General features: G+C 42.3%; 2 protein-coding genes across 3 annotated transcripts; one reads left to right on the top strand and one right to left on the bottom strand.

The window, feature by feature from the left end:
- Positions 1 to 252: 252 nt before the first annotated feature.
- THAP5 (THAP domain containing 5) lies at positions 253 to 8,146 on the bottom strand. 2 transcript variants are annotated; one of them, XM_077338519.1, is made up of 3 exons: positions 7,935 to 8,146; positions 3,949 to 4,138; positions 253 to 1,474 (listed from the first exon to the last, which is right to left on the bottom strand). In XM_077338519.1, exons 1-3 carry the CDS (start codon positions 8,015 to 8,017, stop codon positions 449 to 451), a joined length of 1,299 nt encoding a protein of 432 aa, XP_077194634.1. In that variant the 5' UTR covers positions 8,018 to 8,146; the 3' UTR covers positions 253 to 448. The 2 variants fall into 2 exon arrangements, with proteins under 2 accessions (XP_077194634.1, XP_077194635.1); XM_077338520.1 differs by lacking the exon at positions 7,935 to 8,146 and adding an exon at positions 7,808 to 7,934.
- Positions 8,147 to 8,190: 44 nt separating this feature from the next.
- Positions 8,191 to 14,850, top strand: DNAJB9 (DnaJ heat shock protein family (Hsp40) member B9). Its single transcript, XM_077338522.1, has 3 exons — positions 8,191 to 8,398; positions 12,708 to 12,937; positions 13,931 to 14,850. Exons 2-3 carry the CDS (start codon positions 12,721 to 12,723, stop codon positions 14,356 to 14,358), a joined length of 645 nt encoding a protein of 214 aa, XP_077194637.1. The 5' UTR covers positions 8,191 to 8,398; positions 12,708 to 12,720; the 3' UTR covers positions 14,359 to 14,850.
- The last annotated feature ends 2,395 nt before the right edge of the window (positions 14,851 to 17,245 follow it).

Genomic DNA, 17,245 nt, shown 5'->3' with positions numbered 1-17,245 from the left:
AGCAATAAACTCTGGAAACCAAAGCACTGAATGTAATACAATGGTCACTGAGGGAAAAGGATCTTTTCCCTTATGAAATATATCTTATGTCAAAAAATGAGTGTAAACTAAAGAATGGTCAAAACTGAAATAGGACTTTCAGGACTACGAGTACTTTTCTGAAACTAATGGTGAAACAGTTGCACGTACTCCTTTGTTGAATAACGGAAATCATCTTTTCAATTTTTCAAAATTGTGCTCTCAATTCAAATACAGCTTTTAGATTTATTCAAGCTTGATAATTATTTACAATGTGGACTTATCTTAAATCCATACACTTAATTTTGAAACTTTTCCCAGGAATTTTGATAATATGCTACCATGGGTCTTTAGGGCACAGCACACTTTTTGCAATTTGTTTCCCTCTGAGAACTGCAAAGAATTAGTTGAAACCATCACTTTAAAGCTTTTATTGTATCATAGTCACTTCAAAAGTTGTGAAACAGTTTTCAACAATCTTGAGTTTTTCTTCAGAAAGAAGATTTTCCTGCTTCAGCTTTGCAATAAGTGCTTCCAGGGATTTGAGTCTGCCTAAAGTTTTTCGCTCCTGTACTTCTAAAAGTGCTATTTTTGAGTGCAGCTTTGTAATTTTTTGCCAGAGTTGCTCCCTGTCTATATCTTGCCTACAATATGAATGCTCCATTTGTAGCACTTCAAGACCATTGTCACTGATTATGTATGTAGATGTTTCAGCTTCAATGTCAATCAATTCCTGGTCCACTGGCACAATTGAGCCCTCTAATAACAAAGGGTTTTTTGCATCCTCTGAAGGAACTATAATGGTGATAACAGACTCTTTAACTCCACTAAATTGTTCCAAAGCTTGTGATACGGTGTGGAGCAACAAGTTTTCGCTAGGTGGCTTGACTTCCACTGTACAGTGTCCCATGTGAGACCCTAACTGATCAGGCAGAAGGGCACTAACAGGTACAGTCACATTACTAAATCCCAGAGATGGATCCAAGTGTTGAAAATCTGCAGGCTGCAAAACTGTAGCTTCAGGATCTGAGACGCACTCAAGACATGATTGAAGATTGTGAACTGTAGCTTGCAAAACTGTGGTTGTACCACTAAAGAGATGCTCTACAGCGCCATTAAAGCTCAGGTTTTCTGAGGGGCAGCAATCACTGGCTGCTACAGTCTGTGCATCAGTTGTTAGCACCACAGGGCTTGTTTGTTCTAAAGTTTGCCTGGTGGAATTATCTGGATATGCAACGACATCTTCGGATTTCATGGCATTCCGAATTAATGTTTCCTGTTCAGAATATTTGCTTAAAGTTGTGCAAAGTGCTTTCCTGTAAACTCTTTCTTCAATTATATTATTCCTCTTTGGTGAACAAGGTGTTAAAGAAGTAGTTACTGTACCCCTTGGGTTCTTTTCTTTGTCATCTTCTGTTCTTTTTTCCTCTGCCTTTTTCCGGGAGATCCCTTTTTCCTAAAGAAGCAATACATTTTATTTTATTAAATAATTGTTTACTATAAGGCATTCTAGAATGGAATCTTATTGCTTTGTACATTAAGTAAGTTGGGTTGAAAGGAAATAGTTTAATCTATTTAGTCTATTAGAAAAAGGAGTCTCTTCCTCCAACAGAAGAAGGAAACCTTTGGATCCAATCTTCTGCGAACTGAACCTCTGGAAAGGGTTCTTGGTCTTCTTTCCCTTTTCTTCCAATTAACTGCCTGCGTCTCCTGAAAAGTGGTTCCCAAAGGTCAGGGGTAGTGGCGATAGAGAACCTTGGGTAGTGTCATATAGTATCATGGGTTGCACTGGGAAGCAGTATTCAATGGCAATCATATTTCAGGATGTACCCAGGATAGTGCATAAACTCCCAGTTCATTTGTCATAAAGGTTTTGCATGTTTCTATGTGTAAGAAATCCTGCCATTTGCTCCTTCCCTCTATAGGCCCTCCCTGTCACATCAACAACTTTCCTGAGGGGTATCCTGACTCCAGAAGCAGCTTTTTCCAGGAGACTAGGGCTGGGGAATGAAGGAAAGAGTCTGGAAAGATGACATTTGCAAGCTTTGCTCAACTTGCAGGCGATCGTATTACTCAAAGAATTCTGGCAACTGTGTTACTAACTAGATTTACAATGGACCATTTATAAAATATATACAATTGAGTTTATACAGAAGTAACTGTCATAAACTTCGTTTATGAAAATCATAAGATACATCCTTATCCTTATCCATTGTTGTTCCTCTATATAAATGTGAAACAGCCTAGGGGATGGGATGTGTTCGGCTGTCCAAGTTGGAATAGGGCCAAACAAGGTGCAGACAGCTTTGCCCTGATTGGCCCTGCCCCTGCAGCTCCCGCCCTCCGTCCCTGGACTCTAGCCTCTTTGCTCTCAGACGCCTCAGTGCCTGGAGCCAGCAGCAGGTAAGGGGAAGAGGGCACTGGGCATAGGGTCGTGGTGGAGGGCCTGCTAACGAGGGCCTCTTGGCCTGCTAGGCTGGGCCTGCTGACGAGGGCCTCCTGCCCTGCTGACTGTCTGCTAAAGAGCTCTGTCCCAGCCCTGCTAACGAGCTGCCCAGCCCCCGCCCACCCCACTTTATCTGGCTGCGAGCTGAAGCCCAAAGCCACCTTAAGCTGCCTGGCAGGGGGCCAGGGGAGGGGATCCTTTCAAGGCCCGTTCTTAGGAATGGGTTTGAAGCTAGTACTTTGATAAAGCCATCAACATTAAATAAATTTGTCAGATACAGAATTGGATCCAACCAACTTTTCTGCTTTGGAAAAAGGGAAGAGGCAGTCTCCTTTCACACTCCCTCCCCCTCCAAATTACTACACAGGAGGGGAAAGGATAGCAGTGTGTGAAGAGGGTGGAAAATTTTACACGTTACATGCAACAGCCAAACTTTGGCAGTAACTTTTTACACCACAAATCAAATGATTTTAAAAACTGTTTATAGTCTGAAGTTAAAAACTTTTCATATGCTATGGAGCAGTGGTCCCCAACCTTTTTATCACCGGGGACCGGTCAAAGCTTGAAAATTTTACTGAGGTCCAGGGGAGGGGTAGTCTTTTGCCGAGGGATGCTCCCGCCGCCTGAGCCCCTGCTCCACTTGCTTTCCCGCTGGCACCCCTGACTTCCTGTCACCTGCTGGGGGGTGCTGCCAGCAGCAACTGCACAGTGCCACGCCGAGGGGGAGCCCCAGCCATGGCGGCCGCTGGAGAGCACCAAAGGTAAGCCGGCAGCAGAGTGGAAGGGCAGCCCCTGAGGAGGAGGAGGAGCCGCGGCCCGGTACCGACTGATTCACGGACCGGTACCGGTCCCCGGACCGGGAGTTGGGGACCACTGCTATGGAGAACGTGTAAATATCAGAGATTACAGACGAGTTGGAGCCATCAAAATATAATGTTAGGACCAGATTCACAAAAGGTATGGATGCCACTCTCGCCCACTCCTTCTCCAATCCCCTACAGATCATTTGGTAGCACTGAGAACTGGCAACAAGGGACTAATTGTTACCAGAGCCAGGTGCTGAGCTACATTTCCTTCTATATTATGAATAGGCAAATTGTCTGCATATGACACAATGAAGAGAACTACACAATTGGTTCAGGAGTTGTGTGTGCATGTCATATGCCCTGTGTTCAAAGTCCATTAAATTAAACCGGTGTGTGGGATGCCAATGCTAGCTGCACACAGTATATCTACTAGCTTGTGCTCACAGCTCTATAAAAGTTTGGCTTGACCACAGAATCAGTTTGCATGGCTGCAATAAAATCCTGTTGGCACACAAATTCCTTTCTCTTAATTAAAATAAATATCAGTAAACATGACAGAAAATGGCTACAAAATTGACCACGTTAAACTGAATAGTCCTACTTCTGAATATGAGAGTTCACCTCATGGCAGAATATCTATCACACAAGGAATTTCCAGTTTGCTCTGTTGTAGTTTACCTGATTATCAGGCATTGAAAAAATAGTTGGCACTGCAGTCGTTTTCAAATATCGAATACCCCATCGTACATCAAGGGAGTCTGGTGTGAAATGGTCACTACAGAGGACCTGGTGCTTGCTGGGAATCCAAGTGTCACGTTTCATGTTCCGTAGCCATTTCTCCAATCTTTCTTTGTCGTGGAGAGGAAATCTGCATCAAAAAAATTTGTATGAAAGTAAACAATAAAGACAAAATTAAAAATACATACATACATAAATAATTAAAATGGAACACCAACAAGAGGAAGGCTCAATGATAATCAGTGAGGGAATGCTAGACAAAACAAAAAAAGTCATATTTTAATGGAGGAAGATTTTGATGGAAGGAGAAAGGGAGACTAGTCTTTGTGGGAAGGGAATTCTGGGACACTTCGGTTCTGGGCTCAAACCAATGTATCTGAAAATGGTCTCAAGACATGGCCATATTTCTCACATGGATAAGAACATCCTCACATTCACAGGCACATGTGAACTGTATATGTACACATACATGCACAAGCTTTTGTTCTGCAAAGTGTGCCTGGGGGATCAAGCCAAGACTTCAGCTTGCCAGTACAAAAACAGAGTGCGCATGTTTTGAAGTAGTACACTTCAACAGCTTTTCTCCAATTTTCCCTGCTCCCACTTGGCATCAGAGACTGCCCTTCTAGAAAACATTGTTTTTGAGACTATGAAAGCATTCACCAATTGCTGACATGGAATCCACAGGATCTGAAGCTTTGGCCAACTAGTAGGCTTAAAACTCCGGATGGTCAATGTGTGTCTTTTATCTGTTTTTGTTAACCAGGCCACTATAACAACAGGAGGGCCAGGTTTCCTCTATAAGCCAAGTTCTATTCATTTAAAAATCCCATTCCTAGCCACCACAGCTAAAACAGAAGTAATTACTAGGAAACCTGAAATCAATGATAACATTGTCTAGGGCAATTCTGCACATTTTAAAAAATAGGGTTAAGCCAGCGCCATGGCGTAACGCTAAAAAATAACGCGCCTGCGGCCATTCCTCACATCCTGGCTCTCTCACTTTCCTCTGCCCCCTTCTTGTACTTCTTGGCATTCCACACGCCTTCTTGAAATGGCGGAAGAGAGTGATGCGCTTTACCGCGTCTCTCTTCCGCCTGTTAATCAAGCCAGGCAGCCAATCACCGTTCTCCATGTTTTAAAGCGGCTGCAATGCCAGCTACTTTTTAAAAAGTAAAACTTCTCAGTTGAGACACCTATGCATCTAATCATAGATGCATAGTGCTTTTTAAAATGACAATCCTTTTGGAATCATGAGCCTTGAAGATTTTAAAATGTAATCTTGTTCCTGATTTTTCTTTGGGGGGGGGATTTAGAGAGGCATAATTTTTGTTTTAACTGGGGGAGAATTTTTTTTTTGCTTAGACTGCACAATTTAATGCCTATTCATTGCTCCAGGCAGTTTGCTTAAAAAAGAAAACCCGTCCCCGGGAGAAGGGAGGTGGGTGTGAGGGCAGGCACTGGAGGTAGAGATAACGCTACTTTGGCACCACACATTTCCATGGCATGTGGCTTGCTAGTTGCTCTCCTCTCCTCACGCTACATATTTTGGGGAATCCACTTCATGCGATTCCCCCAAATAGCGCTTTAAAATGGAGGATGTAGCTACTGGTTTGCTGCTGGGATGCTGGATGTTGACATTGTGAGAAACGCCCTAAATATGGCATCTGCAAAAGGTTATTCTTTCACTATATTTTTCGGGTGAAGAATGGCCCCCAGTTTAGCCCACCCAGCCCTAAAATTCCCCAGCTCTATTCCACAAGGAGATGACTGTATAATCATCCAGTAGACAGAGTACCAAATACCAAAGGTGATATTGTCTCTATAATCTGTATATATGATCAAGCCTTCTGAAGATGTCACAAGCTGTTTATGTGTGAGCTTTATCACTACAGCTCCCACCTGGTGGAAGAACTTGCTTCATTAATTAATTAATTAATTAATCCATCCATCCATCCAACCAACCAACCAACCAACCCTTACTGTGACATCTCGGAGCGGCGTACACAGAACAAAAAAACCCAAACAATCATTGTAGACAACATCAATCAAAGTTTAGGAATATTGTTCATTTGGGTAATTACAACGGTCTAGAGGGGAAAACAATTGCAGCTAGGGACATGTTGTGTGTTAAGAGCTGCCTGACAACTGGACCAGGTTGTCGGAGGGTCCCTGTCACTGGCCTCAACTAAAAGCCTGGCGAAAGAGTTCCATTTTGCATGGCCTGTTTTGAGTTCCGATATGCCTTGATTTCATTGGGGAGCATATTCCACCTGGTCAAGGCCAGGTGAATTTCCTTGGGGTCAGGGATCACCAATCTGCTTGAATGAATAGAGCTGGTCAATCTTTGGAGAGTATAAGCAAGCAGACAGGCCTTAAGGTATACAGGACCCAGACTGGGTATGGCCTTGAAGGTGCGTACCAGCACCTGAAACCTGATCTGGTATTCGATTGGTAGCCAAGTGCAGCTCACCACAATGTTCGGGTGAGAACACAAGCAGCTGTATTTTACACCATTTTTATTATCTGGAGCAGGAATAAGGGAAGGCCTGCATAGAGTCGCAGTCATTCAGCCTAGAGGTGACTGTTGCATGGATCACTCTATGGCAAGGTGTTCTGGGGCCAGATAGGGCACTAATAGCTTGGCTTGGCTGAGATGGAAAAATGAACTACACTGGTGATGAGCTTCTGTAGTTAAGGAAGTGTCAAGGCTCACAATCCCATAACTTTTTATAGAACACATATCCTTTGATACGACATTTCTCAAATGGATATATTTATTTAACAAATTTAGATATTAATATCCCACTTAAAGAAACTCAGAGGTTTACATTGTTCTTCCCGCCTCCATTTTATTCTCTCAACAACCACCCTATAAAGTTAGACTGAGACTGACTGGTTCAGGGTTACCCAATGAGCCCCAATGGTTGGGTGGAGTTTTGATCCTCAGCCTCCCAGGTCCCAGTTCAACACTCTACACCATGCTGACTTTCAGTACAAAGGGATGCCTGAAAACTCACTCAAACAAGTGACCCAGCTCCAGTTTAGAAGCTGAGGTGGTAAGGAGCCACAAGCAGAGCCTGGCCTCGAATCGCAGTCATTTGGAAGTAAAGTTAAAAGGCATTTGCAGCATGACCTCATGACTGCCATCTTCCCAACGCCCTACTGGTTCGCCTAAAGCAGTGGTTTTCAACCTGGGGGTCAGGACTCCTTTGGGGTCAAATGACCCTTTTGCAGGGGTCACAGCAGGCCGAGCAGCTTGGCCCGGGGATGAGGGGGCGCTGCCACTGTTGCTGCTCCTCCTGCAGACACCCACGCTCGGCCGCCAGCCACACCTGCAATGCTTCCAGCGCAGCACGGTCTCCCACCAGCACTCCAGGTGGCGGCACAGCTCCATGGGACAAGAGGCAGAACTGAACTGAGAAACCCCCCGGAAAAAAAACAATTTATATACAATCATGAACAATGGATCTTCATGCCATTGGTCAGTTTTGGTTTAATTTCTATGAATGAAACCTGGCATAATTTCATGGTCTGGGGTCGCCACAACATGAGGAACTGTATTAGAGGGTCATGGCCGAAGGGAGGTTGAGAACCACTGGCCTACAGCGATCAGCACGGCCGAAGGGAGGTCCATCGTTGCCAACGCCAGCTGCTTGCCGCCCATCCTGCCTTACACAAGGCAAGCGCGAGAGCTGGGCGTGCAGCTCAGCCCCAGAAACAGAAGGGCCACCGGTGCGTATAGGGCTCTCGGCGGACGAGAGCAGGGTGCGGGGCTGAGCGGTGCTAAAGAACCAACCGTGAGCGCCCGTGGGAGAGCCCGTCGCACCGAGAGCGCCGGACTTGCTTCCTCCCGAGCAATCGTGCAAAAGCTCCCACGGACCCGCGAAGCCAGCAGCCCCACGCTCGCTCCCGGCCGCACTCACGGGTAGAAGCTGAGCTTGCGCTGGTCTCGAGCACTCTGCCCCGCTCGGTTCCTGCAGCAGGTGGCCGCACAGTAACGCGGCATCCCGGGGGTCCCTCGGCGGCCGCCAGTTCCCGCCCAGCTGGTACCTCAGCGGTGGCCCCGCCCCCTTTCGCTCCTCAGGCACGACAGCCGCGAGGCTTCCGCTTCCGGGAACGCGCAGGCTCGTCCTCCCGAACACCGGAAGGCCGTTGCGATCCGACGGCGTCATTCAATCCCTGGAGTGACTCGCGGGGCAACAACAGCCTTCCACGTGCGCCCAAGCGGCTGCGTCGCATGACGCCGGGCAGCCAATCGGAGAGCGCTTCGTGTAGCACCGTCGCCCCGCTTCCTCGCGCCGCGCCTTGGAAGGGATGTTCTAAGCGGAGCTTCGAGGGAGCCGACGGAGGCCGGTTGGCGGGTCTCGGGCGAGGCGAGAGGGGGCAGGTAAGCCGCGGAGCTCTCGTCGGGGAGCTCAAGGGATTGGCGCCGTGAGCGTGGCTGACCCACCGGCGTTGGGGAGGGGATGCCTGCCCGGTGGGCTCAGCCTTCGCAGGCGCCCTCGGCCGCCAAGGTCTCTAGCTACCGTTGTGTGCTTCGCGATAAAATCCCAGACGTACAGTCGTGTGGGTCGGCTGCAGCCGCGGATTAGTGGGCATCCCTGTTGAATCCGGGAGGGTTGGGTTATGCCTCTGCCAAGGTTTTATCCTTGGAATACATTGTTTGTGATTTGGAGCCCAGGAAAGTTTATGCTGACATAAAACTGTGTTCAGTCTTGAAGTGCCTCAGTTATTTGTGTGAGTATGGGGGGGGGGGGATGTAGACGTGGAAGGGTTTAGCTGCTTTCTTGAGTTTCATAGGGGATTTTGGATTAAACGTTCATAAACTTCCTGCAAGTTTTTCTTTTAAGTCCTGGGAGCAAGGCAGCTCTAGGTAGTGTTGGAGGGTGGGGCCTTGTCCAGTGTTTTGTGCTCTGATATGGACAGGAGGTCTGTCTCTCTGGTTTATGTTATTCTAGTGTTTTTGGAAGGTGGCTTTCTGCTTTGCTTCTCTGCTTGAGGCATCTTTTGTGGACATGTGTGACTGTAGTGCCTTTCAGCTGTTGTTTTATAGTTAAATTTCTGTTGTGCAGATACTGTATGGCTAAACTTGACCAAATGATGAATTTTCTCTGTCAGAGCAGAAATGGAAACAACAACAATCAGGAACAGAAAGTGTGTGGTAGTTTTTATTAGGACCAACCAAATTCCAGCTGCTATAAAGCTGGAACCTAAAACAAAGCACAAGATTTTGAAAGGGATTAGTGAAATAATCCTGCATTTGTTTTTTCCTGCATCTCCCTTTCCTCTATTACCTTAGTAGGAAGAATGGTTATCCTATGAACAGCTGTTATTCATCATGACCACAACACCTGCTTTCCCCTAAGGCGTCAACAATTTCCCCATTTGCTATCCCAGTATAACAAAAACAAAAGTCTTTAAGACGTCACAGTACTTACATTTTTGTTGTAACAGAAGAATTTGGCTGCTCCACAGGATTTCCTTCAAATTGTGGAATAGCTTCCCTGATCAACATTCATGGCTCTCTGAAGAACTTTTTGGAATCATGTCTTGCAAAAATTGGTTCTGTGAGAAGTTGTAAGGCTTTATAAACTACTATATACATTAGTTCCTCCTATTTGTGTGGAATACTCTTGTGCTTTTCCTCCATGCTGATGTCCAAAGTGGTGAGTCTTATCAAAGCAATGACAACTCATGCTTTGTTGAAAGGCTGTATATGAACTGTCACATGAAAATTTATGGTTGGAAATGCTCAAATCAGTTAGGCCAGTATCAGCAAGCCATGCTTTATTACAGTTGTTACAAATAGTTTAGTTCTGGTTTTCCTTTTAGTAGACCCACAAGGTAGATCCTTTCTGTTAATAGTAAAACAAATGATCAAAGTTCAGTTTTTATGGTTTCAGTCTTTTATTTTCTAGAGCATAGTTATTGAGTTTGATAGGTGTATGAAATAAGTACTCTTAAGGTGGCATACAGCCATTTAATGAAAACTACAGAACTATATTTATGTAAAAGATTACACTTGCAAGAAATCTCCATTTTATGTGACTTTATAGTTGCATGTATGTCTATGTTTTTGTATTTTAATGCACTCTTAAGGCTAAATTTCTGTGACCTGCAAAACAGAAAGTTAGACTGTAAATATTAAGCTGGAATAGTTGGTTTTGTTTTGGGTATCCACTGTTGCTGTATACAGGGACCAAAGAAACATATCCAGTTTATTTCTGAGTATACATACTATGAATTTGCTCCTTCATTCTCACTATACATTGTCAACAAATGCTTGAAAGCATGTTTTTATAGATTATACCTCATGACCGTGAAATTGTATGCACATCCATCTCAAATGACCATGACATTCTGTACTTGAATTGAACCGTAATGGGTAACTAATATCACACTCTGGCCCTGTTGCAGACTTGGTAGCCAAAGTCAGTGGTTGCTCTTGAATTTCACATAGTAGACTAACCAAATTCCTTGTCTTATTCAGGTAATATTTTTCAACCACCAGCTCTGGAGAAGTTAGACTAACATCAAGAGAATTTGACAGGTTTTTTTTTTAGTTACTAGCACCTAAACAAGCCTTTCTCAACTTTTTTAGAGTTGAGAAACCCCTGACACATTCTTCAGGGTTCAAGTAACCTCAGAAATGGTATGATCATCCAGAATAAGGTTGGGAGGCATAGCTGTGTACATGCCCATCCAGGGCCCCTCTCATCCCCACCCTCTCCAGGCTCATGATTGGTCATTTTGGGAGGGGGGGTCAAGTCTACATTGCCACATATGGTCACATCACCCAATAAATATTGAACAAATTTTAAAAATATATTAAAATTAATTAACTCCCACCCATTTGGGAAACCCTTCCAGGGTCATCGAGGAACCCCAAGTTTTGATGGAACCCTAGTTGAGAAAGCGGGATATAAATCTTTGAAGTATTTTGTTGTACAGTATGACTAGAATTTAGTTTCCTTTTTTGCCTTAACTATATTATTTCATGGTAGCTTCTGATTTTAATTTTTCAAATTATAAGTCTTTGAGGAATATGTGAAGTCTTGCAGCAGCTAAAATTTAGCTTAGTCTTCAACTTTATATTAAAACTGCAATCAGAAGAAGTTTGGCAGTTCTGCAGACCTGTTGTTTAAATGGGGCAAATTACTATGACCCAAATGCGATTGTAGTGCAGCCTGACAAACTATTTTTATTTGTCACAGGAATGTGAGTGTTGTGCTTTCCAGGGAGATGTGATGGAGCTGTTTGTACTCTCCCCAGCTGCAACCAAGGAGATTGAAAATGTAGATATTAGTATTTAGAGGGAGTACCCAATCTTTCTGCATGTCTGTTGTATTTACTTGGATACATATTTTATATTGCATGTTTACTGTGTGTAACTGTCATACGTTAAATAACTGCAATCACAGGTGCTTCAGTCCTGTTATTTGTATATTGAATGCTCAGGCAGTATATTTTCTAAACTGTTAAACCATGCGAGTTCTTAAACATGATACTTAGCATTTCTGAGAATGTTCCAAGTCAATTCTGAGAATTCTTGGAACCTTAGTTGAATGTCATTAGATTCTGGCCTGTATTTAGTCTTTGGTATTGTCCCATGCTGATCTGGACCATTTTCTACTTATTCCTTTTAATTTTTCCATCACAGCTTAGCTTCCTAAAATAGACAATAGGTTATATAATATTTTAAAAATATAAAATGGGTATGCTTTTTTCTTTACTATTCCTGATTAGTTTTTTTTTCTCTTGGAAACTTTAGGTCCCTTGTACTGTTTTATCCTGATTATTTCATAGGGTTGTTGTTTAGAGGACAAAAAAAGGAAGGAAAGGGAAACAGTTTATAAGTTGTTTGGGATCCACATTGGAGAAAGAAGCAGAGTGTATATCTAAATATCAATTTAGTAATGGCACATTTTCTAAGAATGTAGAAAAGACATGCGCAATGATTTACATATATGAAGGGGTTATTAATGGTGACGGTAATAGTATACATATTGGAATCATTGTTTGTTTGGAAGTGTTGACAGTTTCGTATGAGAGAAGTGTTGGCAGTAGTAAAAGTATAGGCTTAAACCTATGTGTTAATAATTTGATTTTGGGGACAGTGTTTTTTTATGACAAAGCAGTTATTTTTATGGTTGGGAATAGGAATTTCAGTTATCCTTTTGATGGGCTGGTCTGGTGCTATATTTCATTTTTATTTTCTTCATTGTTCCTGAATTATGCATCTCTGAACAGAAAACAGAATTTTCCTTGAAAGTCATCGTGGATGACTACAGTTTATAAAGATAGGTTGCAGAAGCATCATGGAAACAGCCAATAAAAGATCCCAGATTTGAGAGTGGACATCCATTAAAATGAGTGGAACTCAGGAGTGTCTAACTTTGCCTGGGTTGTACTCATATACAAGTATCTTTTAAAAAGTTAGAATTCTATACATGTGTCAGTATAATAGCAATTATTGAAATATCTGGTTATTTTCTCAATCAAAGGGGAAATAGGTTGACAGTAGGCGCGCTCATTTTTTGAACAGTAACATCCTCAAGCTACTTAAAAGTAAAACTGTTTCTTATCTAAGCTTTTAAATGTATAGCTAAAACTGGTACGTAGCATTAAGTAAATAACAGAATAGTGAAATATAAGTTGAGGAAAGTAACTTTAGTGTTTTTTTCCCTAATCCCCAGGTGTGATTTAACAATGGCTACGACACAATCTGTCTTCATATTTGCCCTCTGTATTTTAATGATAACAGAATTAATACTGGCTGCAGAGAATTATTATGATATCCTGGGTGTTCCCAAAAATGCGTCTGATCGACAGATCAAGAAAGCATTTCATAAACTAGCAATGAAGTATCACCCGGACAAAAATAAGAGTCCTGGAGCTGAAGCAAAGTTCAGGGAGATTGCAGAAGGTAAGCATTTCATTCAATTTCGCAGCATTTTGCTACTCTTTTTATCATTGTCTTTTTCAATGGTTTTTTTATTTCTATGACAAAACATGTCAAAGTCATTCAGTTATTTGTGCTAGGGTATCTGTGTACTGGTAGCACTCGGTCCTCAAGGGGACTAGTACTTTGTGAACATAAATTGTAGCCTTGTGCCTATAGGGAATGAACATTAACTTCCCTGCTGCTAACACTGTTGAGTCATCTTTGGAAACTGTTACATAGACTTTAGTTAGAGCTTATGTCATCTGTTCTTGTGTTTTCTGGTGATCAGTAGTTATGGTGGGCAAAGGTTAATTGAGATTAGTTACTGTTCTGGGCTGGTCCCTTCAAGCATGTTGAGTTTAGACATTTGGAACTGATTGGTGTATGCTCTCTCTAAAGGCTATCTCTTTTATGTGTTTGGGGAGTCCCCAGCACCATTCTGGCAGGCCAGCTATTGTTTTTTTTTCCCCACTGGATTTTCTTGCTCTTGTGCTACTAATATTGTCTAATTGCCCCCCCCCCCCACTGTCTGTCAACCCACAGTAATTCTTTGTGTGTGTAAATCTGTGAATCATTGTCAGAGTTTTGGACATATCCAGGAAATGTTTTTGCTTTTTAAATTTCTAGTTAAATGTAATTAACTGTAAATATTTGATGGGAATAGCAGTAAACTTTGTGCTTGACTACTACTTCTCAAATTTAGCTTTTTCCTACAGAGCTGTATTAGAGTGGAGATTATTTGTGATAGTACAGTATTGTGAAAATGTTCTGGAATTCTGCTAGAAAGACATAAATCAGGTATTAAAAACTGAAATTCTTGTTCTTGAATGAACTTAGCTTTTGTAGCTGTACTACCAGAGAGGCTTTTTAAAATGCCAGGTATGGGTATTCACACAAAAAAAATGCATTGCTACTATGTTACTTTCCCCTGTCCTTCTTTAAGATTGTAAAAATGTGTCTTGCATTGTCTTGCAGCCTATGAAACATTGTCAGATGAAAATAAACGAAGAGAATATGACCAGTTTGGGCATGGAAGAAGCAATGGAAACACTTTCCAGCAGCCATTTAACTTCAATTTTGATGACTTGTTTAAAGACTTTGATTTCTTTGGCCAAAACCACAATGCACAGGCAAAGAAACACTTTGGACATGATTTTCAGAGCACTCAGCAGGCACATAGCAGGCAAAGACGTTCTTTCCAAGAATTTTCCTTTGGGGGTGGACTGTTTGATGACATGTTTGAAGACATGGAAAAAATGTTTTCCTTCAGTGGATTTGACAGCACACACAGGCATACAGTGCGAACAGGCAACAAATTCCATGGCTCTAGTAAGCACTGCAGAACTGTCACCCAGCGTCGAGGAAACATGGTTACTACATATACAGACTGTTCTGGACAATAATATTTCAGTTTGCTTGGTTTTGTGTTTAATTACTTTTTGCTATTTGCTGATAAAGCCCAGAGGATCTTCTGTGAACTGTGTGAGATTTATAGTTGAATCAAAATAACAAAATAATTTAGCTGCTGCAAAGAAGCTGTATCTAAACTGATAACTTGCACCAGAAATGCAGCAAAGGCAGAGTGGATGAATTATTCTATTAACTATCTATAGAACTTACATGTGGGGGAAAGTCTCCATATGACAGTGTTAGAGTCTATTTTAATAACATAGAACAGGTTACCAGATTACCTCAATATTATGCTTTTACTTTACACCTGGCGAGAAATGTTAGTGGTCCACTAGATATTATTGTGTTCAGACTCCTGCTTCCATACAGTGTTTATTAGGGACTGCTCATGTTTTTGATTAGCACAGCATTCACCTGCTGTAAATTTGTGTGTTGTCAATAATGACTTAAAATACAGCAGTGAACATTAAAATTTGATCCCATTTTTATGTGCCATGATCATTTAAGGTAAACTTTAAATAACATTTCTTGGTTAATATTCCATACAGGGTAAGTGGATATATTAGCGGAAACCTGATGTGTAGTAGCCAGCCATACATCATGCTACTGCCGAATATTTCAGGTTGCACTGTGAACTTGTTGGAAGCATCATAACAGCAAATAAAATAATATGCAGTTAAACTATTAGCAAAATACACCTGATCACCTAATGGGATTGTTTTCTAGGCTATTATTTCAGCTAGAATAACTGCTTAGGAGAAACTGATAGCCTGCATACTTCTCTTTTGCTTCTAATCCATTCACTTTGTGGTCCACTTTGTGGTTCAGCTGCCCTGCAGATGCTCCCCTTTCCTATCTTGTGACCCTATGGTGAACCACCCCTCTCTGAAGAAGCCATAAACATGTAATCATTGTTGCAGGTGTGCCACATAATTGGTAGTATCCCAGGAGGCATTACAAACTGAGCTGTTCTAGTCTGCCTCAGTTTTGTTTCTCCCCGGAAAGTTCTGCTGAAGACAGTCCCTCCTTTCTTGTTTTGATGGTTTGCTTTTATGCCACATTGAGTTGCATAAGGGTGTATAAGGGCTAGCTGGATATAAAGCCAGCCTGTACATTCATAGCTCAGATGTAGAGCTTTAAATCTGATATACTGTATTTGCTGGCGTATAAGACTACTTAACCCCCCCCCCCCTGAAAAACATGCCTCCAAGTGGGGGGGGGTCGTCCTATACGCTGGGTGCACTTCAGTTGGGATAGACATAGCTGCCCATAGTGGCCTCCTGATGGCCGCCCACCTCATTCTACATACCATCCAGTATTGCGTGGTATCCAGCGTGGCCGCGGCGGGTCATCAGCAGCAAGACAGGGGTGCCAGCCTTTTCAGCGTGACCAGCCCGTTCTGCTCAGCGGGAAGCAGCAGCACTCCGGCCTGCCCCTTGTCTACTTAGAGCTCGCACATGCGCACTTGCGCACTGGTGCTGGTCACAGGGAGATGCAGGGGTGGCCAGGTATATAACAACTATATTTTGAGTGGAAATGTTGGGGGGGTCGTCTTATATGCCGGCAAATACGGTACATATTAGCCTAAAAGTACCATTCTTTTCATGCATTCATCTGCTCATTCAAAATAGAAAAATCAAGAGATGTACATGATTGTGTGAACCACATTATCTGTACTTTAAAATCAGTTACGTTAAAATTTGAGTTGCTTTTGCACCTTTATTGTTGGCAACATCAGCTGGTACATTCATGTTGGCATGTGCTCAGAATGTCCAGAATTAAATTGCAGTTCATAGAAGAAAGGGTAAGAATGAATAATAGTTCTTTACTTTGCCTACCTACCAAGGATGAAAAATTAGAGACACAAGCTGCCCAGTTTTCTCCTTCATACTAGGACTAAACTATTTAGTTTTTTAAAACATGTAATGAGTGACAGAAGAATAGTCAAAGGACTGTAAGATCTACATTCACAAAATATTCACATGTTCATTTCTGAATGAACATGGCCATCCCTGGGAGAGAACCCCTGGCTGTTTTGACACTCTAGGAATTTTAAGAATCTGTAGTTTTACCACAAATACTTTGAAATTGAATGTGACATCACTTCCTGTTCTGAATAAGGAAATATTTTCTCCCAGCCCTCAATGGAGAAGGGACAGGAAACATCATTGGGAAGGTCCCCTGCCGTTGTTGGGTATGTGGTAATCATAGTGATCTACTTGGCTTATTTTCCCAGTCTGCACCACAAACTGCTTCAATTTCTTCTTTCCCATTTCTTACTGCATTTAGGGTTACATACTACTTTGCATCAGAGTTAAAAGACGCTGAAACTACTAATAACATACATCAGAGTCCCACTATATAACTCAGATATCTGAAGTATTCACAAATTGATAGGCTTTTTAGTGAAAATTGAGATTTCATAACATTTTATGATTGCTATAAGAATTTTAGTTTGGGGGGTCTTTCAAAGTCTTGAAAAGCTGGCTTGTAAGGATACATTCTTACAATAACTTGTTTTGGGGTTTTTTGGATTTTGGTCTAAGATTTTGCTGTCATTTTGGTAAGTCTCAAAGTGATTCGATAGTTCACTGCAATTGTCACCCTGTACCACTGCATAATTTGTGTTGTGGATGCCTTTTACTTGGCATATTTTACTCCTAGTAGATAATTCTTCTAATGCTGAGTTACGTCTGTCTTCCTTCCCCTGGATTCTGACTCTACATACCTTTTCCTAAGATATTTTTTAAATTCTGCAACTCATTTGCCTTTTTGAATAACTTTCTAGCTGTCAACCTTTCTATTTCTATCTTTACTGAAAGCACCAAGGACAGTTCCTCCTTTCCTCAGAACCTGCATCAAATCCCTCCAGTTAAATGC

This window comes from Paroedura picta, chromosome 5 (assembly GCF_049243985.1).
Source record: "Paroedura picta isolate Pp20150507F chromosome 5, Ppicta_v3.0, whole genome shotgun sequence".
NCBI classification, from domain to species: domain Eukaryota; kingdom Metazoa; phylum Chordata; class Lepidosauria; order Squamata; family Gekkonidae; genus Paroedura; species Paroedura picta.
Note: the sequence above shows the minus strand (reverse complement) of the source record. Positions and strands in the feature narration are given on the sequence as shown.